This window comes from Sus scrofa, chromosome 7 (genome assembly GCF_000003025.6).
Source record: "Sus scrofa isolate TJ Tabasco breed Duroc chromosome 7, Sscrofa11.1, whole genome shotgun sequence".
NCBI lineage: Eukaryota > Metazoa > Chordata > Mammalia > Artiodactyla > Suidae > Sus > Sus scrofa.
The window spans coordinates 97,265,427-97,292,893 of NC_010449.5; the positions used below are offsets into that span (position 1 = coordinate 97,265,427).

The 27,467-nt window shown below is 43.6% G+C and overlaps 2 protein-coding genes across 16 annotated transcripts in view; one reads left to right on the forward strand and one right to left on the reverse strand.

The window, feature by feature from the left end:
* COQ6 (coenzyme Q6, monooxygenase) overlaps positions 1-5,501 on the forward strand; it is a 12,311-nt gene extending 6,810 nt beyond the window's left edge. Inside the window, exons 5-12 of the mRNA XM_001929106.5 lie at positions 30-160; positions 996-1,103; positions 1,183-1,245; positions 1,431-1,538; positions 3,395-3,597; positions 3,676-3,791; positions 3,958-4,124; positions 4,777-5,501. Coding sequence (XP_001929141.1) covers positions 30-160; positions 996-1,103; positions 1,183-1,245; positions 1,431-1,538; positions 3,395-3,597; positions 3,676-3,791; positions 3,958-4,124; positions 4,777-4,806 — 926 coding nt within the window. The 3' untranslated portion in view covers positions 4,807-5,501. The remainder of the gene's footprint in view (positions 1-29; positions 161-995; positions 1,104-1,182; positions 1,246-1,430; positions 1,539-3,394; positions 3,598-3,675; positions 3,792-3,957; positions 4,125-4,776) is intronic.
* Positions 5,272-27,467, reverse strand: part of ENTPD5 (ectonucleoside triphosphate diphosphohydrolase 5) — a 45,881-nt gene continuing 23,685 nt past the window's right edge. For 8 of the 15 annotated variants that reach the window (XM_021099509.1, XM_021099514.1, XM_005656398.3 and 5 more), the window contains 13 exons: positions 26,333-26,617; positions 25,630-25,709; positions 23,787-23,930; positions 19,623-19,698; positions 19,308-19,343; positions 18,895-18,983; positions 18,520-18,599; positions 17,515-17,576; positions 16,063-16,164; positions 15,212-15,352; positions 13,396-13,452; positions 12,406-12,521; positions 5,272-9,129 (listed from right to left, as the gene is read on the reverse strand). In XM_021099509.1, the coding sequence (XP_020955168.1) occupies positions 9,043-9,129; positions 12,406-12,521; positions 13,396-13,452; positions 15,212-15,352; positions 16,063-16,164; positions 17,515-17,576; positions 18,520-18,599; positions 18,895-18,983; positions 19,308-19,343; positions 19,623-19,698; positions 23,787-23,930; positions 25,630-25,709; positions 26,333-26,549 (1,287 nt within the window). In that variant the 5' untranslated portion in view covers positions 26,550-26,617 and the 3' untranslated portion in view covers positions 5,272-9,042. Of the gene's footprint in view, positions 9,130-12,405; positions 12,522-13,395; positions 13,453-15,211; positions 15,356-16,062; positions 16,165-17,514; positions 17,577-18,519; positions 18,600-18,894; positions 18,984-19,307; positions 19,344-19,622; positions 19,699-23,786; positions 23,931-25,629; positions 25,710-26,332; positions 26,618-27,467 lie in introns of all 15 variants that reach the window. The other 7 variants (XM_021099507.1, XM_021099503.1, XM_021099504.1 and 4 more) reach the window with 1 other exon arrangement.

The window sequence follows — 27,467 nt, forward strand, 5'->3', positions numbered from 1 at the left end:
TTTGTTTTTTTCTCTTCTGACCTCCCTAGACCGAGTGACCGTTCTCTACAAGAGCAAAGCAGTCAGCTATACCTGGCCTTACCCATTTTCCATGGCAGACTCCAGCCCTTGGGTTCATATTACCCTAGGTGATGGCAGCACCCTCCAGACCAAATTGTTGGTAGTTGAAGATTCTTATTTTGCCAGGGGTCTTGCATAGCCACATGTTATTAGATTCTAGCATCTCTGCTAATTTTAGATCTAAGCTCTAGTTGAAGTTTTGTTTTTCCTTTTTTTTGGCCATGCTCGCAGCATACAGAAGTTCTCAGGCCAGGAATTGAATCCTTACCACATCAGTGACCCAAGCCACAACCATGACAATGCTGGGAACCTTAACCCACTGCGCCACCAGAGAACTCCCCATATTGTTGAAGTTAATTTTGGGCCAAGCTTTTGGTTATAAGGATCAGTACTCACTCAGACCAGCTCAAGTTAAGATGGTCCTGTGGTAAACCCTGTACAGGAAGCAATCTCCTGGGCCATCGCAGGTCTTGAAATAAAGGATAGCTGGCCTTACGGGGACAGGAACCAGAGTGTCAGAAACTGAGGCTGTTCTTTCCCTTTCGGGAGTCCTGTGTCACTCATCGCCTTGCATCTGCCATTTGTTTCTTCTCATCAGCTTCCCCTTTAACATGTCAGCCATTCCTAGCTTAACCATCAGGACTGTTAGCTCTAGTGCCTGCCTAATTGCTTACTAGTTCAAATATCAAGACACTCAGGCTGAGTTTAACCTCGGGCTGGCAGCTCTTGAGTCAAATGTCCAGCTTTGAACTATTAGCTGAGGCTGGGATCACATAGGTAGGGCTTCTCCTCTAGGGCCTGTGGGCGAGACAGGCATGATAAAGGGTTGCAGCATTTGGAACTAGAGAAAACTTTTAGAAGGCAGAGACAAACTTCTGGAACAGTTTCATTTATTAAGCATTTGTAAGACTTAGCAGGCTCTTGTCTCCATGCAGATTGGTGCTGATGGTCACAACTCAGGAGTACGGCAGGCTGCTGGAATCCGGGATGTTAGCTGGAACTATGACCAGTCCGCTGTTGTGGCTACTTTGCATTTATCAGAGGTAAGATCCCGAGTCTGCCATTGGGGGGCCCGGTTCGTACGAGGTACTTGTCACAAGAACTTTTCTTTTGCTGTCGCAGCCCACGGAAAACAATGTAGCTTGGCAGAGATTTCTTCCGTCTGGGCCCATTGCTCTGCTCCCGGTAAGAAGTCCTGGCTAGTCTGCTTGGACGTGTCAAGTCATCTTCTTTTAGAACTTCACTTTTAGCCTTTTTCTGGTTTCAAGGGAATATGCCCGGGCTGGCTTTGTCTCCCCTTCTTACCTTCCTGCATGCTTGAGCGCTCGCACGAAGTTTTAGCCCTTGGTACTAATGTTCTTTTGACACAGCTCTCGGACACTTTGAGTTCCTTGGTTTGGTCCACATCCCATGAACACGCAGCAGAGCTGGTCAGTATGGATGAGGAAAAGTTTGTGGATGCCATTAACTCTGCCTTTGTGAGTATCACCAGCCGATGGTGTGTTGCACGGGTAGATACAGAAAGGTGGTTTTGAGTAAGAAGAAAGGACTAACCAACCAGCTGCTCCTTTAAACCTGGGACACTGGACCTGGATTATGTGGAGGGGATTCAGGAAATGTAAAAGAATAGAAATTAATTTATGTGCTCTTCTGAGGGTTGTGGGCCGCTATTAAGCTGACTGAAACAGCTGCCTAGGTGGTAGAGCCTTTTTTAAAGCTATAATACTTGGATAATTTTGAGCTGCTCTCCTAGATCCCAAGTACCTGAACCTTTGAAGCCTGATTCATTAGAAGTGTTCCTGGGTGGGGGGAGTGGGAGGTGACTGAGCACATTTCAGTGGGGAGCTTAAGAGTGAGCTTTGGGAGTTCCCCTCGTGGCGCAGTGGTTAACGAATCTGACTAGGAACCATGAGGTTGCGGGTTCGGTCCATGCCCTTGCTCAGTGGGTTAACGATCTGGCGTTGCCGTGAGCTGCGGTGTAGGTTGCAGACGTGGCTTGGATCCCGCGTTGCTGTGGCTGTGGTGTAGGCCGGTGGCTACAGCTCCGTTTCGACCCCTAGCCTGGGAACCTCCATATGCCATAGGAGCGGCCCAAGAAATAGCAAAAAGACAAAAAAAAAAAAAAAAAAAAAAAAAAAAGAGTGAGCTTTGTAGACAGACATGGGTTCAATATTAGTCTCCTGTAAAATGGAAGTAGCATCACGAACCTTTCAGAGTTTAACAATAATAAAAAAGTCTAAAGACTCAAAATGAGAAAATTTATAGAAAATGCTTGCAACATACCTAGTACATTATAGGTACTCAATGTAGTTATTCTGGAGTAGACACAGCCTTTAGATTAATAGACACCAGTATTTTGGGACCTTAAATGCCACATTATCTAAATTCACTAATAATAATCAGTAACATTTATTGAGCACTTGCAGTTTGCCAGGTACTGGTGAAGGGTTTTTACATCTATTCACATACTTAATCAGTGCACAGTTGAGGTAGGTACTGTATGCTGCTCAGTTAGCGATAGGTCCCTTGCCTGAGGTCATACAGCTATTGGCAGAGCTGGGTTCTGAAATCAGACTGGGCCTCAAACCCATGCTTTTAAGCACCAAACTGCTGCCTCGCTGATGACTTCACAGCGGTTTACAGTGAAGAATTTAAGCTCCCCTGCTCTGTAGTAACAAGAATAAAAGGAACTGAACATACTGAAGTGGCTTCCAAGATAAATAGTGACCCTCTGGGTCATTTTATATTCCTGGCACAGGTCTTTGCAGTACATTCGTTCAGCAAGACTTATGAGTGCTTCTCTGTAGAAGGCTCCAGAGGTAGACAGATGAGACACAGTCCCTGCTTTCAGGAAGCTCAGTCAAGGGAGGGAGAAAGATACAGAAATGACAGTTTGGAACAGTGGTAGAAGTAGGCATGGGATACTGTGGGAGCAGGGAGGAGGGTTTGGCGACAGCTTCTGGATGCTCTGAGGTGTAATCCTGGCGAGCTGGTGGTGGGAAGACATTCTAAACAGAGGAGAGCGTGGAGGCAAGAGGTTGTAGAGAGAGCTGCTTTGTGGCAGACACATCTTTCTGAGGGTAGGACTGGTGGGGGTGACACACAGAGGTAGGCAGGGGCAGGTCATGAGCAGTCTGGCTTCATCCTAACGCCTGTGGGAAGTGACGGGAAGTGTGTTTATGTTTGGCTCAAGGGGCTCGTCACTTGTGGTCTGGATCAGTTTAGGCATGTTGGGTGCCATTACCTGTGGCTGTGGTTATAAAGGGTTGCTCTGTTGAACTTTTAATTTCCTGGTCACTGATGAAATTTCACTTGTTTTGTGGCCGCCACTCAGTGGAGTGATGCTAACCACACAGACCTCGTCGACTCGGCCAGCTCCGTGCTGCACTATGTGGTTTCCATTCTGAAGCCCACTAAGGTCTCAGCTCGCCAGCTGCCCCCAAGTGTAGCCAAGGTGGATGCCAAAAGCCAGGTACTGTTTCCTCTTGGGTTGGGACACGCTGCTGAGTACGTCCGGCCTCGGCTGGCACTCATTGGGTAAGATAATAACAAAGCAGGACTGCTCCCCTTTCACTCTGCACTGGAGGCTGCACCTGAACTGTGCTTTGTCCTTAGGGATGCCGCCCACAGAGTCCACCCACTTGCAGGACAAGGTGTCAACATGGGCTTTGGGGATATCTCCAGCTTGGTCCATCACCTCAGAACTGCAGCCTTCAACGGGAAAGACTTAGGTAGGGATTCAGGCACCTTGGAAAGGTTTCCCAAGGTCATTTCATAGGGGAAGATCATGAACGTGGCCCTCAGGAGCCAAGTGTAATGGCCGTGAATGTATCTAGTTTGCTAGGAAAGAAGACGTCACTACTGAATTGGGAATTGAACCTCTCCTCTTCTCTCCAGGCTCCATGAGCCACCTCACAGGTTATGAAACAGACAGACAACGTCACAACACTGCTCTTCTGGCTGCTACTGACCTACTCAAAAGGCTCTATTCCACCAGTGCCACCCCACTTGTGCTGCTCAGGACGTGGGGCTTGCAAGCTACAAATGCAGTATCTCCACTCAAAGTAAGAGTGCCCCCAGCTCTGCCAGAGTCTTGCTCACTGAGAAATGACTTTGTCAATGAGTCTTAATTTCTTTGAATTTTCTTGGCTATAAAATTACCGTCTTTATCTGAATACCTTCCCCAGTAGTTATGAGCGAAAGAAATGTCTGCTGGGCTTGCTGGTGCTAGGGCCCACATCTAAGCAATAACTGTGTAAGAAGGGCCTAAAATAGCGACTGCGGACTTTTAAAGATAAAGATGCTTAAGTCAGACTTCCCGTCGTGGCGCAGTGGAAACGAATCCGACTAGGAACCATGAGGTTTGCAGGTTCCATCCCTGGCCTCGCTCAGTGGGTTAAGGATCTGGCATGGCTGTGGCTGTGGTGTAGGCCAACAGCTGTAGCTCCGATTAGACCCCTAGCCTGGGAACTTCCATATGCCACGGGTGCGGCCCCCAAAAGACCAAAAAAAAAAAAGATGCTTAAAGATGCTTAACTCCTTTTGTTGCTTGCCCTTTCCATTAAAAGACACTTTGGAGGTACACTTGGGAGAAGCTATCTGGGAATTTTGCTGAGTTTTTTGCTTACATCACTTAAGATATTTTAAAGTGTTCTCTTCACCTGCCCTCATGCCTTAAGGGGTCGAGTATCACTTCACTGTTTCATTTTTCCCCAGGAGCAGATTATGGCCTTTGCAAGCAAATGAATGCTCTTCTTCCGGAGATTCTGAACATCTTTTCCCAAGACCATCACATATTTTCAGGATTTAATTTAATAAATTTACTTTACATTAGAATGTCAGTCTTGGAGTTCCCATATGGCACGGTGGAAACGAATCTGACTAGGAATCATGAGGTTTTGGGTTCGATTCCTGGCCTCGCTCAGTGGGTTAAGGATCTGGTGTTTCTATGAGCTGCAGTGTAGGTCGAAGACATGGTTCAGATCCTGCATTGCGGTAGTGTAGGCCAGCAGTTGTAGCTCCAATTTGACCCCTAGCCTGGGAACCTCCATATGCCACAAGTATGACCCTAAAAAGCAAAAAAAAAAAAAGTCATTCTTTTTTTTTCTCCTCTGCTTAATGGACCTATATAGTCCAAATAATGAGTGGTGATTTGCTGTGAGACAGGCATAAAAACCAAGCCAAAGAAAAAATCACAAAGGAAGACTATGATTTTGTTGAAAAAACGTTTTATTACTAAATCAGAAATTGCTAAGGTGCTGTCTCATTCATTTTCACTTATTAGCAGTCCTTTCCAAAGAGAAGTTATACAGTTTATTTTTTTAAATGCTGGTTGTAAATTTATACAGTTGTTTTTGATAAAGTATTAGAAAGTCAATTGATGCATTTTTGTTAGAATTGCTATTTAAAAATTAATAACATTAAAATGCAAATTAAACAAATTGCTTTAACCTCTGTCACACTTGACCTGAAAAGAAAACCAGATCTTAAAATGCTAGGTATTACTTTGTCATCGCAGCACCATATTTCAATTTTAATTATGGTTCTTCCATTGTGGGCACCATTGTCTGTTTATTAATAAAACAATAAATTTCATTGCACAGGTTTAAAGACCTCAGAAACCAAGTCAAAAGAAAAATTCTGATTAGCAGCAAATTGTTGAGGTGGGCAGGGGGTTGTTTTGCTATGCATTTTTGAAGCGCTTACCTCATACATAGTACCAGAGATTTCACTTGAAGAGATTTGGGATCCATCAGATTTCAATACTATAAAAAACATCTTGCCCAGAAGTCTGACTTGAAGACGAAAAGGAGAAGGTAACAGTTTGCTTCTGAACCAAGCTAAGCTACTCTTGGGAAATATTTTTGAAGGAATGGGAAATTTGTTATTGCACAGGAGCTTTTCAGGTAACTGGGAAATTTATGAGACACTAGAGTAAAAAGGTGTGAATGTCACAAACCTTTGTTCTCAGGAAAACTGTGCCCATAATGAAAGATGGCAGCCACTGGGAAAAGCTGTGTTGACCCCTGGCAGAGCCCAGAAAGGTCGCTGAAGGGGAAAAGGTAATCTTTCATAAAGAATGGAAAGGTAGCCCAGGTTAGAACATGGGGCGCTTCAAAAGCACATGAACAAAATTGGGTAAGACATGAAGAATTTTAAGGCACACCTTGCAAAGACCTCCATAACTGACAGGATGTTTTTCTGATGATGATGATATCAAACAACACACACACACCCCCTATGTGCTGGGCCATGTCCTAAGTATTGGAAATATAGACCACATTTATAGAAAGGAAACTTAGCCACCAATATTAGCTCCTACAGAAGCTCTTAATGAGAGGCCCCAAAAGGTACAGCAAGGGCAGAAAGGACATTATAGACAGTTTTTTGTTTTTAAGAAAAATTTTCATTCCAAATTGCTCCTAAAATGGATAAGATAGTTAAAGGTAGTTAATTCTCTAAATAGTATAATTCTCCAAATATTATAATCAAGATGATCAGAAAACAGGTAGATACATTTCTGGAGTTACAATGCATCTACCCAAGAGTTCTGAAAAGTATTTGGGATGACTGAAATAGTCTGCTGAACAGTATGTGGCCTTTGTGAGAAAAGTTTCAGAGACAAGCTGTGCTAATACAGACCAGGCAGTCTTACCTCTCTGGACTGATGAAGCTGGAGTAGTCTAGTGAACACAGTTTATCTCTTGGGAAAACAACTTGGTTTCTAATAGGAAATGCTCTCCCCCAATCCTGTGGAACAAAATTTTGTGTATGACGACTGGTTCTAACACCTGACATTTGAGACAAAGATGGGAAGGGTCTAGAAGTCATGTGGTGGGACTGGGGAGGAGCTTTCTTCAAAAAACTGAAAGGCCTGTGGAAGGATTAGAGCAGAATTAAGATACTAAGAAGATATGTAGATTTCAGCTCAATATAAGGAGGGATTTTTTTTTTTTTTTTTTTGGTCATCAGTGCAATCCCAAAGCAGAATGAGTTGTCTGAAAACATACCTTGACAGAAGCTGAATGAAAACCAGTTAGAAGTGTTAAGGGAATTCTGCAGTGTTCTACCCATTGGATTATATGCTTAGGCTGTTTCCAACTCTATAAAGATTTTTATTTCATTATGCATTTTTGGGGGAAGAAGCAATATGTATAAAGGTGACCTCGGTAATAATTAAAAGTGTGAAGAATGAAAAAATTCCACATAGAACTAAAAAACTAAAAGTTCGGGGGATGAGGATATAGAAATTTGCCTAATCACTTGCACATCTCAGATGTTAAATATTGACTCAATGGAATACCTTTTAAAATAAGGTTCCCTGGAGTTCCCGTTGTGGCTCAGCGGAAATGAACCCGACTAGCATCCATGAGGACGTGGGTTCAATCCCTGTCCTTGCTCAGTGGGTTAAGGATCTGGTGTTGCCGTGAGCTGTGGTGTAGGTTGCAGACTGAGCCTGGATCTAGCATTGCTGTGGTGTAAGCCGGCAGCTATAGCTCTGATTTGACCCCTAGCCTGGGAACTTCCATATGGGTGTGGCCCTATAAAGAAAAGTCTACGGTGAAAGCTACAAATCTGGGGAGATGCAACTCTGCTGGAAAGAAGTTGGAGGTAAAGAGCCAAGGCAAAAGAGCCAGACCAGAGGAAGATCTTTCAAGTCCAAGAGCACTGGAGTTGGTAGACAAGAAGAAGGGATGGTCATGTGGGAAAGTGCAAGATATGAATTTTAGGGGAAATAATTCACAGAATCAAGAGCTCTGAATATTCACTCAGTGAGAATCCACTCACTGATGTGGGCCAAAATGGCCAACCAAGTCCAATGTTAGGATTCAAGAAGGGTATCAGAAACCCTGGAACTGGACAAGTATTGCAGAGGATGCTAGCTAAAGTGATCAGGGGCCAGGGCAGGAACAGTGACTGCTACAAAGAGAAGAAAAGGGCAAACCAAGAGGGGCTGTTACCACAATCTAGATCCTTAAACAGCACAGCCACAGGCCTCTCACCACAGGCCAAAAGCTAGGCTGTAGATTTATTTCTTAGAAATACAAAGAAAACAAGTTTAGGATGACAAACACATTAGCCTGGAAGGAGGTACCGGTGCACATGTGTGTGCATGTACACAAGCATGTACACATGTGCACGTGCGTGCACTCACTCTCTCTCCTATAAGGTTGGATATGTTCATTAATCCCAGGGTAGACTGGCAAAAAAGAAGGTGGTCTACACAGAGCAGCCACAAGCTCCCAAGACCTATTCCTAGAAACAAAACAGCCCCTTTTCTTAAGGCTGGGACCTGCCCAGTTAGGACCTGCTCTCCATCCTGCTGAGATTTAGGATGGCTCTCCGGTGGCTGATTGGAGCTAAAACAAAGCAGGATCACATAACTTCAGATATGGGTCTTTTTCTCTCTCTCTCTCAATAGCAAATGGAAAGCAAAACCAGGTATTTTTTTCTCTTTCTTTGTTAGGGTAGGTGGGTGGAGACAAATGTAGGACAGAGCAATATGTAGGGAAGAAAAAAATGCTTGTGTTGGGTCATGGAACTGCAATCAGCTTAGTTTAACATGTAAGAGGAAAATTAAAATGTCCAAAGGAATGAGGCACTAAAAGGGTTGAAATGAGATTTTTCTTTGGTTCCCAGGGTTCCATCCCTGAGTTTTCCAAGGTTCCATTCCAAAACAGTTCCTTTGGGCTCGCTGTGACACACAAGGAACCTCACAGATTTAGACTCTGGTACCAGCTGTGCACGAATAGTGGTTAGGAGACAGTTCACATTAGGTGTGTAAAATTATTTAAACCCAAATCTCTAGACTCAAGGGCAAGACTTGCCTTCAAAAGCCTCTTCTTCCTGATGAAACCAGCTGCTGGGCTTCAGTCTAGGCTGAACCCAGACTAGCTCTGAACATGACTGAGTCCTCTCCTCTTTCTGTCTCCCTTTAAAAAGGTTGTTGGCAGATGCAGGCTTTGGAGGAAGGGCTTGGCCTCAGTGGGAGATGCCCAGAGACTGTAGCAGGTGGAAGGTGGCCCCCAAGGCCCAGCCTGTCTCTATGTTGTTCACTTTCTTTGTCAGCTATTGGCAAGGAGAAAAAAAAATCTTCACATTTCCATTCAATTTTCAACTTTAGCATGCACAAAACGGGCAGGTCATATCTGCAAAGGTCATCTGCGTGGCCAAACCGAAGCAGAATCGAGAGTGGCCAGTCTCTGGAGGCTTCCCCAAGTTTTGCCCCTGCCATTGCCCCTACACCTGCTAATATGATCCCTGAATCTTCTGGCCCAGAAGTGTCTCAGCCCAGGACTTCTAGACAGGACCTTTCAGGCATACAGACTTTTTAATGCTTTCCCTAATCCTGAAACTAAATGTAACAGGAGTTAGTTAGGAATAGATTCAGAGGTAGGAAAGAACATCTAAGCTTCTCAATTCATACTCTGTGGCATCTGCACCTTCTTAAGCACTAGTTAATAATCAACCAAGGGATATAAGGCATTCTAGGCCAGGTTATGCCTCAACTAGTTTAGAGACCTTGGGCAAAAGTTTAGACATTCCTCAACTATGTAACAGGGGATTGATTAGTGTTTATCAAATTGTTTTCTTCAGGATCCTAGAGGTTTCCTGGAAGTACTTCAAAGGAGAAGGGGAGGCAAAATGGTGAAGGAATTCTAGGCCCCTGCCTCTGCTTCAACCGGATGGTTCCATTTTTATCAGTGTTACTGGCATTCTGCATAAGCTACTGTTGAATATAGATGCCATCACTACCCACCCACCCACCCACACATAGGTTTGCAAATCAGTGGACTGGTTTTAGTCTAATACTAACTTCCTATGTCACAATTCTTCTATGTTGACCTGATGAAATCTAATCTATAACCACTGTACCAAAACTGGGATAAATGGCATATGAATCAATAGTTTGAGATATAGTCTGTGACACCTGAATCAAACTGAGAGTGCCTCCCTGTCCCCCATCCCCAAAATGCTCTTCCTCCATCCTCAGGACAGAACTGATAGCCTAGGGATATAGATGCCAAAGTGAAGCCATCTCTGGGCAGGGGACTGTCCAGCCCTGATTCAAATTCTGCCGCCACTGAAATAAAGACTAAAAAGATGCCAGAAATGGAAATGGCAGAAAATTGTCCTTAAATGGACATTTTTGTTGATACTTATTATTGTTGAGGAAGTTAACTTAGTATGTACTGAGGGCTTAGGATGACCTCTGTTATCCACAAATCCATCTCCAGCTGGTGTGAAATGCCTACACTAACAATTATACCAATATATATATATTTTTTTTTTTGGGGTCTTTTTGCTATTTCTTGGGCCGCTCCTGCGGCATATAGAGGTTCCCAGGCTAGGGGTCGAATTGGAGCTGTAGCCACTGGCCTACGCCAGAGCCACAGCAACGCGGGATCCGAGCTGCGTCTGCAACCTACACCACAGCTCACAGCAACGCCGGATCCTTAACCCACTGAGCAAGGCCAGGGACTGAACCCGCAACCTCATGGTTCCTAGTCGGATTCGTTAACCACTGCGCCACGACGGGAACTCCACAATTATACCAATATTAACAACTTACTATGTGCCAGGCATTATACTTCATCTCAATTGTCATAGCCCCATTCAATAAGTACTCTAAGGTTTCTTATGTTTTAAATGAGGAACCTAGGAGTTCCCATCATGGCTCAGTGGTTAACGAATCCGACTAGGAACCATGAGGTTTTGGGTTTGATCCCTGGCCTCGCTCAGTGGGTTAAGGATCCAGCATTGCTGTGAGCTGTGGTGTAGGTCGCAGATGCGGCTTGGATCTGGAGTTGCTGTGGCTGTGGCGTAGGCCGGAGGCCACAGCTCCGATTCGACCCCTAGCCTGGGAACCTCCATATGCCATGGGTGTGGCCCTAGAAAAAGACAAAAATAAATAAATAAAATAAATAAAAATGAATGAGGAACCTAAAAGTTAGAGAGAGGAAGTAAATCATCTGAGGTCATTGGCTAGTAAGCTTGCTGAATCAGAACTTGAACCCAGATCTGATGGACAACAGAGCCTATGCTTAAAACACTATGCTATACTGACTTCCCTGGAAAGTAACTCTTTCGATGCCAATATTCTTGGCAGATATAACAATGCTTTAAATCCAAATACCTCTGTACAAATCAATTTATGAAATCTGTTTAACACAAGAAATGGGGCAATATAAACTATCTGGAAATGAGGAAACAGGAAGAAGTGGCATAAGAAAAGGAGAGGGTTTCAAAAACAAAGTAGTCTACTTACTTGACCCCAAAGTTCAAAGTTGCCTTGTGTCATAGCTATATTTTTGTCACATCTCCTCTAATAGACTGTGTGCTATTTGAGGATAAAGATTACATCATAATCATCTTTGTAATTATAATATACAATTATTCAATTATGGTACAGAAGATCAGAAAATATGGGATGGATGAAACTCATGTTTTTGGAATAGTTACCACAGATCAAGTTAAGAAGTCCAAGACGGACCCAAGACTCAAGAGGCACTAAATATACGAGGCACTCATAAACTATATGTGACATACTACACAAGGCATTCAATACTCAAGAAGTCTTGAATAAGCCACTCCCTGGTGATACCCTTTTGGTCCCTCCTGTCTTCTGCCAAACAAAACCATCTAATGGGCTAACGAGTGAGCTAATGCTCCTGTGCAGTGTACCTGCCCCTGTGCCCTTCCAAAGAGAGCAAGTAGCAAGTCGGTGTAATGGCCCCAGGCACCTTCTGCCCTTGTACCCCCCTGACCAAACTTCAGCTAAAGTCCTTGTCATGACATTACCAGCAGCAGAGAGGTAGGACATGTGAACCAGAATTCAGGAAGTACAGCACTGCCAACCTGTGTTCACCTAGCTCATTTCTTCCCCCTTGCTTCTCAATTTAATAAACCATGTGACTTGGACGTCTTAATTTGGGCTGCAAATCTTTCTGCTGTGACCTCTGGGACAGCTCATAGTACCTAAAGGTAATAGACAGTTGACCTTTGAACAATGTGCCAATCCCCATATAACTTTACAGTGGGCCCTCCCCATCTGCAAATTGAACTGTGTAGTACTGTGGTATTTACTCTTGAAAAGAATCCAGGTGTAAGTGGACCCAGTTCAAAGCCGTATTATCCAACGGTCAATTGTACTTAGAAGCTGCCACTGCATCAAGCTAATTTCCCACATTCCTGTTGCCTTGCATAGTGCCTTGTCCACAGCCTTAGTAAAATGACCTCATAATTCAACCTTCAGCCACCCTGATTACTAAACAAGTTTTAACTCTTTCTTCCCAGCTCCCAAATAAGAGGACTGTTAGGTGACTCTGGCGTCCTCTCTCTTACCTGTAAGATGGTACTGCCTGCAAAGCCAAAGCCATCCTTCAGTAAGGCTGTGATGTAACTGAGATCCATGCACAGGAAAGGACTGCCTGAGGTGAAGTTTTCCAAGTTATCACATACTGGAGGTGAGAGAGAGTGGAGAACAGAACTCAAGTTTGCAGTCAACTGAGAGGTGTATGATTTTCTCTAAACAGACCAAGAATAAGCAAAGCAGAATCCTCTATCCTCCTCCCAGATTCCTGGGAGTTTCTGATGTTAGAACTGTGCACTGACAGCCTCTGCAAGACCCCAGCTTCTCAAGAACCTGCTTATTTCTGATGTATCTACTCTAAGGTACATGGGTCCTAGTTTATTTGCTGTATTTCCCTATAACCTACTATCGGGGCTTAATTCAACTAAATCCCTTTTATATTAATGCTGGGGCTCAGAATACAAGGGAATACCAGTTAGCTCCACTTTGGAGCCACTGGGTAAGATCATTTGTTTGTTTCCTGTTTGTTTTTTTATGGCCACACCCGAGGTATATGGAAGTTCCTTGGGGCTGGGATTGAATCTGAGCTGCAGGCTGGATCCTTGATCCCACTATGTTGGACTGGGGATTGAACCTATGCCTCTGTAGCAACCCGAGCAGCTGCAATCAGATTCTTAACCCACTGTGCCACACCAGGAACTCCTATTTGTATTTTTTGATGGACTCTTTCAAGGAAGACTCTTGTGGCTATTTCTCATATATTTTGTATAGTTCATTAACACTGATAACACTATTTCATTTTTTCAAAAAAGTGAGAAATAAATGTTTTCACCATCTCTTCAAGGTCTCTTGTATTCTCATATTTTTCTTTGCCACTTAATGCTTTTAACTCTTGGCAAAGATAGGAAACCAGCCTTCTGAGAGGCTTTCTGCTGGCTGAGCTGCATTAGGTGACTTTAAGGTCATGGATTCGCAGGCACAGCCTCACGGGCTCACCTACGATGGTTTACACTGGTGCTTACCTTCCTTTGCTTTTCTTTCAAAATCGTCAACTTTTAAAACACCGCCCTTTTCATAATCTGAAATGAAACAGAACAGTAGTTGATGTTAAAATGTCTTCAGGAAACATAAGGAAATTTATCCTAGTGATATTTATAATAATGAGAAAATAGAAATAAAACTTTCAACATCAGAGAATGGGATAAACCAACATGATTTATCACTACAGTATAATCTATGCAGTTTATTTTATTTATTCATAACCTGTTTATGTGATGTATATTTAACTACAGCTAAAAAACTGGCCCATTAAAAGAGGTCCATTAGGGCATTCCCTGGTCATCCAGTGCTTCAGATTTGGCACTTTCACCACTGTGCCTGGGAACTGAATTTCCACATTAAGCTGCTGCATACTGCTGCCAAAAAAAAAAAAGACCAGCCACATTTCAAATGTTTTAAAACCACATGTAGCTTGGGCTACATTAACATAAATAAATAAAAATGGGCCATTAAACACATTAGAAGATAAGAAATTCACATCTCAGGTCATGACAGAACACATATATATTCTCATAGCTTAAAAAAAATGTATTACTGTTATGATAAGAAAAAAAGTTATAGGAGTTCCCACTGTGGCGCAATGGGATTGGCGGCCTCTCTACAGTACCAGGACGAAGGTTCAATCCCTGGCCTGCCATAGTGGGCTAAAGGATCTGGTGTTGCCCAAATTGCAGTGTACGCTGCAATTGTAGCTCGGATCTGATCCTGGCCCAGGAACTCCTATGCTGCTGGGCGGCCAAAAAGAAGAAAAAAGTTGTAAGAGGAAACATTTTGGGGAGATGGACATGTTCATTATCATGAATTTGGTGATGGTTTCGTGAGTATACAGATATGCCACAACTTAACAAACTGGATACTTTATTCATTTTTCCACTGAGCCCATGGCATGTGGAAGTTCCTGTGCCAGGGACCTAACTGGTGCCACAGCAGTGACCCGGGCCACTCACAATGACAACACTGGATCCTCGGGCCACTGAGGAACTCCCAAACTGTACACTTTAAGTATGTGCTACATTTGAGGAGTTCCTACTGTGGCGCAAAGGGTTAAAGAATCCAGTGTTGTCTCTGCAGCGGTTCAGGTTGCTGCTGGGATGCAGATTTGATCCTCGGCCCAGTGCAGTAGGTTAAGGATCTGGCATTGCCGCAGCTGTGGTGCAGGTTGAAGCTACAGCTCAGATTCAATTCCTGGCCTGAAAATTCCCATATGCCACAGGTGTGGCAAAAAAAAAAAAAAAGGCATTTTATGTCAATTATACCTTCATAACAAAAAAAAAATTTTTTTTAAGCCTTCATGAGTTCCTGTTGTGGCACAGCAGAAACAAACCCAACTAGTATCCATGAAAATGCAGGTTCGATCCCTGGCCTCGATCCATGGGTTAAGGATCCCACACTGTCGTGAGCTGTGGTACAGGTCAAAGACGTGGCTCGGATCCTGTGTTTCTATGGCTGTGGTGTAGCCCAGCAGCTATAGCTCTGATCCGACTCCTAGTCTGGGAACTTCCATGTACTGTGGGTGCAGCTCTAAAAGCGAAAAATATAAAATAAATTTAAAAAATGAAAAATAAATACAAAAGGACCTCATGTATATTTGTTTACGCCATCTTCTAGTCTCCAAAGGTTCTAAATCATATTCACTCTTTCACCTGGGTGACTTGAGAGAAAAAGAAAAGTAGGGTGATCACCTCGACAAAGAATTTCAAATACTCCTTTTGTCCCTTTCCTTTCTCACCACAGCCTTGCCCAGTTTTCTCCCTGCACTGGCAGCTGCAGTGGACTTACCAATCATGTCTGTGTCAACAGCTCGGTCATAGTAGTAAGAGAAAGCATAGAAGGAGCTTCTCTGGACCTCATCTGGCTGATGAAGTTTTCCTTGGACCACCCTCAGCACTTCAGCGTAACAGGGCTCAAAGCCCACCTCCCCTGCTGGGGCAAAGGTGCACAGGGGCAAGGTGAGAAAGTGAGAAGCAAGCTGTGAAGTCAATGAAAGAGCAGGGGGATCAAGGTGAGCTGAGGCTCAGGACAAAGGCACATGGAGATGAGCAAGTTTCTGCAGCCTCATCACTCTGGGGGGAGGATACCTGCTTCTCTACAGCGGCTCCCCTCCCTAACCTGTGTTCACCAAACAGCTCTAGCCGACCCTGAGCTACTGCCTAGCATTATGCTTCACAGTATTTATGAGAAGTATGCACAGGCTCACCAGCTTCCCTCACTGGAAAAAAATCAAGCTTTTTCCTTGAGTTTAAGGTCTATGCCTCTTATAAAACCTACGATCAATTATTCTTCCTATTGTCTCGATTCTAAGTTATACTGTATTTGAAATAACTAAACATTAATTGAACCTGAAACAGAGTTTCATTCTGCTGAGGACAGAGACCCTTAATATATCAACCTAGGGAAAGAAGAAGTTTCTAATGGATTTACAACTCTTGGGCAGGGAAAAGCTGAACAGAATGGTGGCTGTCTTGTTCACTGTCACTTCACACTACTCCTTGAAGGCACAGCAACATCTTTTTGGAATTAGTTCCTGCAGAAGACAAGCTTCTCTTGAGCTCTGGAAAAAAGTTCCCCATGGGATTTTTCTAGACTTCTAGTGTAAAGTAATGTCAACCACTGAAAAAAATATCACCTGCCTTCTTGGTTGCCACCATACTGGTATTTCACACCCCCAAAGATCCACTCTGCTTCCAACCATCTCGGTAGACAGGCACTTCGGAAAGTGTGTCCATCAATTCCTGTAAGAAAGCAGACCACAAAAGAAGAGGCAAAGGTGTGAGAGAAGAAGGCAATCAAGAAGCCAATAAGGTCCAAAGGAATTATCAAAGTGGCTGGGCCTTAAAATCATAAGAAATTAGTTCCATGACTGCGTCCTATGACAGGAATACTTAACTCAGGGTTCACAGATGGACTCCGCAGGGTTGGTGAATCCTTTGACACTACAGGCAAATTTTTGTGCATATGTCTATTTGGCAGAGGGGTCAATGGCTTTCATCACATCTCAAAGAAATCTAAAACCTACAATGGAAAAAGTTTCATCCTTTCTAAAAAAAGGAAAAAATACTGTTCTATTTAACTCATGGGTTGCTGTGAGGCTTAAATAAAATACACTGAGAATGTAAACTCTGAAATGCCATACAATCCTCACTGGAACCATGTGCCATACGAATTAAATTAAATGCAAAAATCTCTTTTGGAGTTCCAGCGGTGGCTCAGTGGTTAATGAATCCCGACTAGGAACCATGAGGTTGCGGGTTCAATCCCTAGCCTCGCTCAGTGGGTCAAGGATCCGGCATTGCCGTGAGCTGTGGTGCAGGTCGCAGACACAGCTCAGATCTGGTGTTGCTGTGGCTGTGGCGTAGGCCAGCACCTGTAGCTCTGATTAGACCCCTAGCCTGGGAACCTCCATATGCTGCAGGTGTGGCTCTAGAAAAAGGCAAAAAGACAAAATAACAACAACAACAAAAACAAAAAGCTCTTTAATGTGAAGAAAGGGGCACAAAAAGGTTAGCTAACTGGCCCCAAATCACAAGACTAGGACTGACTCTAGTTTTACCTGACCCCAAAAGCTGAGCTCTTAACCCCTCTACCACCTATGAAGGGAGGAATGGACGGAGTTGCCTGCCGAATCAGTGGGTTAAGCATCCAGCTTTGTCACTGCTGTGGCGTGGGTTTGACCCCTGGCCTGGGAACTTCCACATGCCCTGGGTGAGTTGTTCAGTTACTCCATCTTTTAAGTGGACTGTTGCTGTCTGCACCTTCCATGTAAAATTAAGGGCTTGAGCAGGCTCTTGCCAAATTCACACCTTGAGACTTGAATTCCCACAGACCTTTCAGCATCCTGGCCAAAGACCATTCTCCTTATACAAACAGACTCCACGCTGGAAATGGCTAATAATATATACCAAAACATCTGAGTTCATAAAGTAGAAAAGGAATTTTCCATTATCGTGTCCATTTACAACATATGCTTCCTACTGCAGCATAACCCTCTCCTCCATAGAATCCCTGCCAAGGTGTGTAAAAGGCAAGCTGAGTATTGGTGTCACTCTCACCATACCCCAACCAGCACCGGTACCCAGACGAACCTTCTGTCTCCAGGGCTCCCAGGGTTGCTAGTCTTGCAGCTTTCAATCCAAATCCCAAGTAACTGTAAAATACAGGATTGACTAATTTCATGCTGGGCCTGAATTCTCCAGCCTAAAGCTCCCTCTTGCAAAAGTAACACGGTTTCTCTGTTTCCCTCTGAAGGGAGGAAAACCTTGTTATCTGTGACCTTTGCAGCTCATGTGGACAATAAGCAAGAATTCCGGCACAATTCAGATCAAGGCCATGCAGTAAGAACTGTCCAGAGCTATGATTTAAAGGCCAGAGACAGTGACATTTTCTAGAGTCCCACCCTGGGAACCACCCCCAGAAAAGCTCTCATTATCTTAGCTCTCAGCCCTACTGTGATCAAATTCTAGGCCGGATTTGAACATCTGAAGGTCAGCTTAAAAGAAGCTGACACAAGAGCTTTGGCTGAACCTTCTCTGAGTATCCTCTCTCTGGAGGAAATCTGACACATATGGAGTTCCTGTTGTGGCTCAGCATTAATGAACCCAACTAGTGTCCATGAGTACACGGGTTCGAATCCTGGCCTTGCTCAGTGGGTTAAGGATCCGGCATTGCTGTGAGCTGCACTGTAGGCCACAGACGTGGCTCGGATCTAGTGTGGCTGTGGCTGCAGCCTGCAGCTGTAGCTCCAATTCAACCCCTAGCCTGGGAACTTCCATATGCCAAGGGTATGGCCCTAAAAAGACAAAAACTTGACACATATTACTTTTACTCTTATATTGCTTATTTTTTACTTTTACATTAAAATAATCTTCTATTATTTTTTACTTTATTATTGTTAGTTAAGTATTTTCGAGGCCAGAAATGGAGAAATCTCTTGGATCCCTTGGGTTTTGGTTTCAGTCAACAGGACTTCAGGGATTGGCAAAGACTTTGTAAGGCTGGTCGGATGCAATAATAGATGTGAAAATGGTTTGAAAAGTTAGGAGAATCATACAATGTGAAATATCATTATTCCTCCATGTCCCCCTCCTCACCTATGTGTATAGAGCTTATAAGTGCTGTTAAACATCTCAAAGGAAGTGAGGTAGCCTCTAGGGGTCTGTTCCAGGGTTTTCTGCAAGTCAGAAAAAGCAAAAAGGCTATTTAGGATCCACAATTATCTGAAGATGCTACCACCACCAACCCCAACCCTCCCCCTAAAAAAAAATCAGAGATGAAGAAGACAGAGTAAACTGCTAATCTCACAAGGCCTGAAGAATCCAAGGGTCCCTGAATAGTGAGGGGAAGTTCATCAATCATTAATTGACTCTGCTCAGCCTGTTCCTGGTAGAGCTGCTATGTGAAATGAGGCACCATGATATGCCTGCCGAGTGGGTTGCTAACCAGACCTTCACATGTGTATGACTCACCTCTAACTGGGGCAGGAACGTGATTTGGGTGGAGGCCCCCCCCAGGTCCAGGGTCCCCATAGTCTCCTGGCTGTGGCCATGCAGCTGACCTGTGAATGAGAGCCAGCTCTGAATATCTTCTGCTTCCTGGACAGCCCAACACTCCTCTGTCCACAATATCTCTCCTGCCCTTGTCATATACTGGAGGAATCCTGTAAATATTACCTTGCTCCTCAGCCCCAAAGGCTGCAGGCAAATGCTAACTTAGACTTTTGCTGCAGCTGAGGCCTTAAAGGCAGGTAATAAACATGTCTTTCCTGCCCCTCTCCCATATAAAAAAGTATATATAAAAAGGGAAAAAAAAGGTATTTTTTTGCTCCCTGACCATGTGTGAAACCCAGATATGGTCTTAGATAAACTTGAGAACGTATTACCTGTCAGAAAATTCACAGTAACCCAAGCTAATACGCCTAAAAAAGGAGAGAAAGACAAAGATTACATCCCAAGCATTTTTTCCCTCCTTCCCTGGCCCTATCTTTGTTCTTTTTCTCTCTAAATTTCTTATCTGAAATACACCTTTTCCTCTCCCCATCCCTCTGTTTCCCGATATCCCCTTTCTCCTTGTTCATCTGTTCTCCTCTCTTAGTTCCTTTTTCTTCCGCACCCCCACCCTGTTCCCAGTTCCTTTACTCAGCTCTTTTATGAACCTAGCTCTCTCCTCCTAGAACATACATCACCACCTCGCCCACCTTCATACGATCCATCCATGATGCTAACACTGTCATCTGGTACCAGGAAAGGTGACTTCTTGAAGATCTCTCTTACCTAAAGAAAAAGGAAAAAAATCTAGATTCCCTAAGGCAACAGATTTACATATTTTGACTATATCCTATAATGCTTAGAAAACTACACTCTTCGTTTTTCCTAGATAAAATTTTAGCAGAACTCATTCCTTTTCCCTAAGAAACCAGAGAGGAAACTAGGCAAGCCATTATCAGTTTCTCGTAAAGCAAAACAAAACAAAACAAAACAAAACAAACAGGGATTCTTTTCACCTTAAAATAAATCTGGGGGGAGAGGGGGAGGGCTGGACTCGGGGTTTGGGATTGGTACAGGCACACTGTGGTATATGAAATGACTGTATAGCACAGGGACCTGCTGTAGAGCACAGGGAACTCTACCCACTGCTCTGTGATCGTCTATATGGGAAAAGAATCTGAAAACGAATGGATGTGTGTATACGTATAAGTGAATCACTTTGTTGGACAGCAGAAATTATCATAGCATTGTAAATCAACTATACTTCAATGAGACTTAAAAATTGAATAAAAAAAATAAAGTATGAATCCGACTAGGAACCATGAGGTTGCAGGTTCAATCCCTGGCCTTGCCCAGTGGGTTAAGGATCTGGCGTTGCCGGGAGCTGTGGTGTAGGTCACAGACGCAGCTCAGATCCTGTATTGCTGCGGCTGTGGCATAGGCTGGCAGCTTCAGCTCCAATTGGACCCCTAGCTTGGGAACCTCCATAAGCCTCGAGTGCGGCCCTAAAAAGCAAAAAAACAAAAACACCAATCACACTTGATTTAATTCTACTTGAACACATACAGGAAGCTAGGAGGTCCCTTTCCTACTCCATCTGAGATGCGCAGATAAACCTGGACAGCAGAGAAGAGTTGGGCCTGGGTGGCTCCTGAGGATCCAAGAAAGTTTCTGCTGCTCTCCCAATCAAATTCTACAGGACTCTGCCCTTTCTAGTAAAGGGACTCATGGCCACGGGCTGAGATACTCTGCTGTCGGCCTGTGGCAGATCCTGCCACATGGCTGGGGCCTCAAGAGTCTAGAGAGACCCCAGATCTAGATTCATTTAGCCTGTTTTAGGAGATGGGAATGAAGACCTCCTACAAATGCTCTTGACCCTCCATAAGAATAGGTCAATGATATTGGTGTTGGAGCTCCTGCTGTGGCGCAATAGGATTGGCAGTGTCTTGGGAACACTGGGACGCAGGTTTGATCCCCGGCCTGACGCAGTGGGTTAGGGATCCAGTGTTGCCACAGCTTCAGCTTAGGTTGAGCCTGCATCTCAGTTCTGATCCCTAGCCCAGGAGCTTCATGTGCCTTGGGGTGGCCAAAAACGGCAAAAAAAAAAAAAAAAATATTGGTGTTATCGCTTATTTTTATATGATTGTCATGGTGGGTAGGGAGGATTTCCAAAAAGAAATAAATAGGAGGAATTCTAGTCTGCTGGCTACTTTGTTTCTTTTCTTTTTCGGTCACCCTCGAGATATATGAAAGTTCCCCAGGCCAGGGAGCAAATCTGAGCCCCAGCTTGGACCTATGCCAAAGCTGCAGCAACACCAGATACTTTAACCCACTGAGGAGGGCCAGGGATTGAACTGGCGCCTCCACCTCTGGATCATTAACCCACCGTGCCATGCAGGTTATTGAAAACTCCTACTTTTTTTTTTGGTCTTTTTAGGGTCACACCGGCAGCATGTGGAGGTTCCTAGGCTAGGGGTTGAATCAGAGCTGCAGCTGCCAGCCTACACCACAGCTCATGGCAACGCCGGATCCTTTAACCCACTGAGTGAGGCCAGGGATTGAACCCATGTCCTCAAGGATGTTAGTCGGGTTCCTTACAGCTGAGCCATGACAGGAACTCCCCTATTTTCACTTCTGATGGCACAAAACACTTCACGCAGTGACCTCTGGACCCTGTTCCAACCAGGAAAAGCAATTAAGTGATTTATGAACAAGCTATTAAGGAGAAGGTAGATAAGAAAACAGGAGTAAACACATAGAGAGTTTCTGCTCTTGCCCTCTTCATCTCTCTCTGCTGCCCACGTGTTTATTCTCAACAGAGCAGTCAGAATGGTGCTTTTAAAAAGAGATGAAAGCTCAGGTCTCTCCTCAGTTCAAAACCCTCTAGTAGTTTCCTTCTTAGAGAAAAAGATCAAAGGCCTACACTGTTGTGCTGAGGCCCTATACAACAAAGACCTCAGCCCTCCCCACTTCTCTGACCTCATCTCCTACTTCCCTCCCATCATTCACTCCCCTCCAGCTATGCTGAACTCCTGGATGCCATTCCTTGAACATATCAAGCATATTCCTGCTTTAGGCCTTGGCACAAGCTCTTTTTTAGTCTGGAACATTCTTCTCACAAATGTCTTGACTAGCTTCCTTCTTCACTTTCCTCACATCTCTGATCAAATGCCTCTTATCAAATGAAGTCTTCCCTGACTACCCTATTTTTTTTTTTTTTTGGTCTTTTTGTCTTTTTAGGGCCGAACCTACAGCATATGCAGGTTCCCAGGCTAGGGGTCTAATCAGAGCTACAGGTGCTGGCCTATGCCACAGCCACAGCAATGCCAGATCCAAGCCATGTCTGCGACCTACACCACAGCTCATGGCAACACCAGATCCTTAACCCCCTGAGCGAGGCCAGGGATCGAACTCCCAACCTCATGGTTCCTAGTCGGATTCGTTTCCACTGCACCACAACGGGAACTCCGATTACCCTACTTAAATAGCATCTCTCCCACTACCAGCCCCAGCATTCCCTATCTGCCCATGCTGCTTTAGTTTTCTCCACAGCATTTATAGCATCTGACATACTTTGTATTGATTTATTTTCCGTCTCCTTGCAACTAAAATCTAAGATTCATGAAGACGGGGATGGTGTCTTTTTTGCTCCCTATTCTATGTCCTCAGTACATGGTAAGCTCTCATATACTAAAAAATGAGTAAATGAATAAATGAGGAATCATGATATGGATCCTCATGCAGACATACTAGGCAGTTTGTCTTTGGACAAGGGACATAAGCCCTCTGTGCTGACAGTCAAAGGAAAATGGATTTAGAAGACTGAATTAACACACCTGTAAAACATAATCCTTTTTTGCTATAGTTTTCTGTTAGAACAGGATTCCACCTACAAATATTCTTCACAATATTAAATCTTATTAATCTTAGTAATTTACATATTCTTTGCATTACAAAATTTAAAGTTAAAAATACTGAGTCTTTAAAAACTCTCTGTACTTAAAGTTTTGATTTGAATGAGAGCTGAAATTAGGTAATCTTTAAAAATATTTCACTCTAGGGAGGTGCCATGGTGACTTAGCAGAAACGAGTCTGACTAGTATCCATGAGGATGAGGGTTTGATCCCTGGCCTCCCTCAGTGGGTTAAGGATCTGGTGTTGCCATGAGCTGTGGTGTAGGTTGCAGACGCAGCCTGGATCTGGTGTTGCTGTGGCTGTGGTGTAGGCTGGCAGCTGCAGCTCTGATTCAACCCCTTAGCCTGGCAACTTCCATATGCTACAGGTGCAGCCCTAAAAAGACAAAAAAAATTTCACTCTAAATTTTCGCGATTCTTCTCAAAAACTTTATGCTGAGAGAAAAGAGTCACACAAAAAAGACAGTACAAGCTATATGATTCCATTTATATGAAATGTAAGAATAATCAAAACTCAACTATAATGATACAAAGCAGATTCAGTGGTTGCCTAGTTTCAGGGGAGGGGGAAACAATGCAAAGGGGAATAAGGAAACCTCTATACTTATAAACACTCACTTAATCCGAACACGTAAAATGGGTACATTTAACTGTATGTAATTATTCCTCAACGAAGCTGATTAAAAACAATTTCTATAATTCTTTAACAAGTTAGGAGAATTAAGAATATCATGGGCAGGAAGTACTTTATGCTTTTTAGGAAAAGCTCTATAAATTCAAGTGTAATATTTTTTAAATGTAAATAACTAGCTATAACAAGAGCCAGAGTCACCACAGTGCTTTAGCAATGGTACAGTACTAAAGGTAGCAGTAACACTCCAAAGAAATACATACCTGTGAAGAAAATATTCACATAGGGAAAAAGAATTATTCAGGACACAGAAGATTTCAAAAAACTACCTCAAAGAGCAGAGCCTCGGCTTTTTCTTCTGGCAGTAGGCGCAGTCCTGCTGTTGCCTTCAGGACCACTGGGGTTCTCTTCCAGTGACTTCGGGGGATGGAGTCTTTGGCCACCTCTAAGAGTTCTTGAACAGTCTCAGCACCCTTCAAAACAGATGATCCACGTATCCAGTGAATAGTCCATTTAGCGGAGCTGGTCTATCCCCTCAACATGCTCTGGGAGAGCACCAGGGCCTCGAGCCCTTCTCTACTCTGTAGAGCAGAAACCTAGAGCAGCAAGCCTCTTCGAAGGAGAAGAAGCCACTTCATTTTAATTAAGTTGTAATAAAAAAAGATTTCTTGTTTTTTTTTTTTGTTTTTTTTTGTTTTTTTTTTTTTTTTGCTTTTTAAGGCTGCACCCGCAGTATACGGAAGTTCCTAGTTTAGGGGTTGCATCAGAGCTGCAGCTGCTGGCCTACATTACAGCCACAGCAACGCCAGATCTGAGCTGTGTCTGTGACCTACACCACAGCAACATGACAATGCTGGATCCTTAACCTACTGAGCAAGGGCAGGGATGGAACCCCCATCCTCATGGATATGAGTCAGGTTTGTTTCTCCTGTGCCACAATGGGAACTCTAAAAATGATTCTTTTAGAGTGTGGCTGTTTTATTTGTTATTGTGAGTCTCATAAAAAAATTAGCTTTTTTTTTTTTTTTTTAGCTCAGAATGTTGGTATAGTGAAGGAAACAAGGTTTAGAGTTAGAAGACTTGCTTGCCAGCCTAACATAGGTCACTTGGCCCTCCTGGGGCTTGGCTTCCTCAGCCGTGAGATGAAGATACCATCATACAAAACTGTTGTGTGCATTAGATCAGGCAGACTGTGTGGAGCTTTTGTGATCTCTGTAAGGATGGAAATTGTCAGGTTCAATTTTGCATTACCAGCACCTACATGCATGGTCCACAGCAGATGTTCAAATTATAAGTTAAAAACTATTATTTTAAATCTATTGTTTCTCTGAGTAAACATCTGCTCAGACAACACTACCTCTTAATCATTATAATAACTAACAACCACAACACAATTTTAATTCTCCAAATGTCAAATCAGTTTCTGATAAAGTAGATGCTTTCCAAAGCTCCTAATTTTCTAGCACATTTGCCATTTCATAACAGTGAGCTGAGAAAATAAACATCCTCTCAGTTCTTCAAGTTCAAGCAGTTCTTAACATCAGGTCTTCCCTTGGTTAATGATTACACTTGTGACCCTGAACAATACCTTTAGATCTGCTACCAAATTTCAACATTCTGCCTTATTCTGTCTCATTTCAGTGTGGCCTCCGAAACATTGGGTGTTGCCTGTTGTGGAGCTTCAAGGTGAAATATAATTGCGACAGAACCCTACAGTCATCCTCTATTACTGAAGATTTTTGTTGTCATGAGTTTCACCTAGTTTCTAGAATATAGGCGTGGCTCTGTCCGTATCAGGGCACTCTGAAATGGAGGTCACTGGATCTACATTCCCTCAATTGCTTAGAGAGCTTCACATCCTTCTTCTGTTATCTACACTGATCAATGCAGTGGATGGCTTCAACTAAAAAATCTTAAACAATAAATACAAAGAGTGCAGGCTCTTTAGATGGTGTCATCCCTGCAAGGCCACTACCTACTTTCAACTCCTTCTACCCACGCCCTGGTGAGCCCAGGTGGACAGTTCCTGCCATCCAGGAGACTAGCTGAGGACAGAAAACTCATCTCACACATGACCTCAGTATCAGTAAGTGAACAGCATGAAACATTTCACAGCAGTGGTGTGAGTAATCAAGGCGTTTGAGAATCTAAACATGTAACTAAAAAACTCACCTGCTTAGGTTGATCTACAAAAGCAGAAAGTCCTGGCTTCACAGATTCAAAAATTTCCCCTTCCAGAATTGGAAGCTCGCCTATTTTGTCCATGAAACAAAACAGAAGAGAGATGGCTGGTTACTGAAGGTCAGGCTGTTTTTGATGCTGGGCTCCATATCACATTAACACGCTATTTCCTTAAGCTATTCCAAGTCACCTGGGAATAGCTTGCAGGGTATTGGGCAGGGGGGCAAAGGATGAGAAGTAATTGTTGAGGGTCTCTCTGCCATTTCTCTGGTGGACACCTAGCTTCTACTCCTTTCTTTAGCTTCTGTAACCTGAGGATGGGACTCCGAAAATTCAGAAAACTTTTATCTTCAGGGTCTCCTCATCCCCTTCTCCAAGGAGGGTGATGATCTTTCTCTCAAGATCATTCTCAATTTTCTAAACGCTGGAGTATCAATAACCTTTACAGAAAAGGAAAGAAAAACTACAGCTATACTTCTTGGACACATGGGTTTCAGACAGGCAGTCCAGATCTCTCTTAATTTCACACTGAATTAAGCCATATGTGTTCAGTTATAATCCGAAGTGTTTTCTGACGACAGACACTCAGTAGCCATAAGATTCTGTAATTCACCTCATACACTCACTCTTGATTCTGGGCTAGATGATAAAGTGCAGATCTGCAGACTCTGGTGAGGGTATCAGGTGCACTTACCTGGTATTTTCTGCACAAAGGTATAAACATGAATTCGAGTTCCAGTGCTCCCTGCATCAAACATAATTCCATAAAAGGTGCTGGCACTGACATTGATGGGGCACATGGAAGACAAGAAGATACCCTCAAACCAAGTCTGCTGGTCTCTGTGGAAGACAGTGCTGCAAACGCAGGATGCTACCAGCATGAAAAAGGCTGTCCCCCAGGAAGTGCCCATTCTCTTTCAAGATGTAGTAGGTCTAGACTTTTGTTATAGAAGCAGTGCTGCTCATACACCTGCAGAGGCTTATAGGACAAAGACACAGAAAGTTAGACCAATAGGCCTTTTTGTAAAAGGAGAAACACTCATTACAAAACTCCCACCCCTTCCCCCAAGGAGCTCCTTCTCTATTCCTAATAACCAGCACAACAAGCTAGACCAGGCTGACATAGGCTCTTGGTACCTTTTTTGAAGGGTATCTGGTTACCGCAAAAGGAAATTGGGATTTAAAATGTATTTTCCCATGCTCTGCTTTTAATTGTAGGGCAGATCTCACATACTCAAAGGCTCTCTCTGAGAAGTTCCCACTGTGGTTCAGCGGTAACAAGCCTGACTAGTATCCATGAAGATGTGGGTTGGATCCCCGGCCTTGCTCAGTATGTTAAGGATCCAGTGTTGCCGTGAGCCATGGTGTGGGTCGAAGACACAGCTCAGATCTAGTGTTGCTGTGGTTGTGGCATAAGATGGCAGCTGTAGCTCCAATCTGACCCCTAGCCTGGGAACTTCTACATGCTGCAGATGCAGCCCTAAAAAGCAATCAAACAAACCCAAAGGCTCTCTCTGACACCATGCTCCTAATGTGGAGTCTGATTTTCTACTTGTGATATTGACAATTTTGTCTTTAGATCGTATACTAACATTTCCCTGTTTTTGTTTTTTGGCCTCCCTGCAGCACATGGAGTTCCCATGCTAGAGATCAGATCCAGGCCGTAGCTGTGGCAATGCCAGATCCTTCAACCCACTGTGCTGGCAGGGGATCGAACCTGTGTCCTGGAACTGCAGAGATGCCACTGATCTTTTTCTCTTTCCTCTTTTTGATTGAAAGAAAAGAAACTTAAATTTCTTAATTAAAGTTATAAAATTACAAAAAGGTTA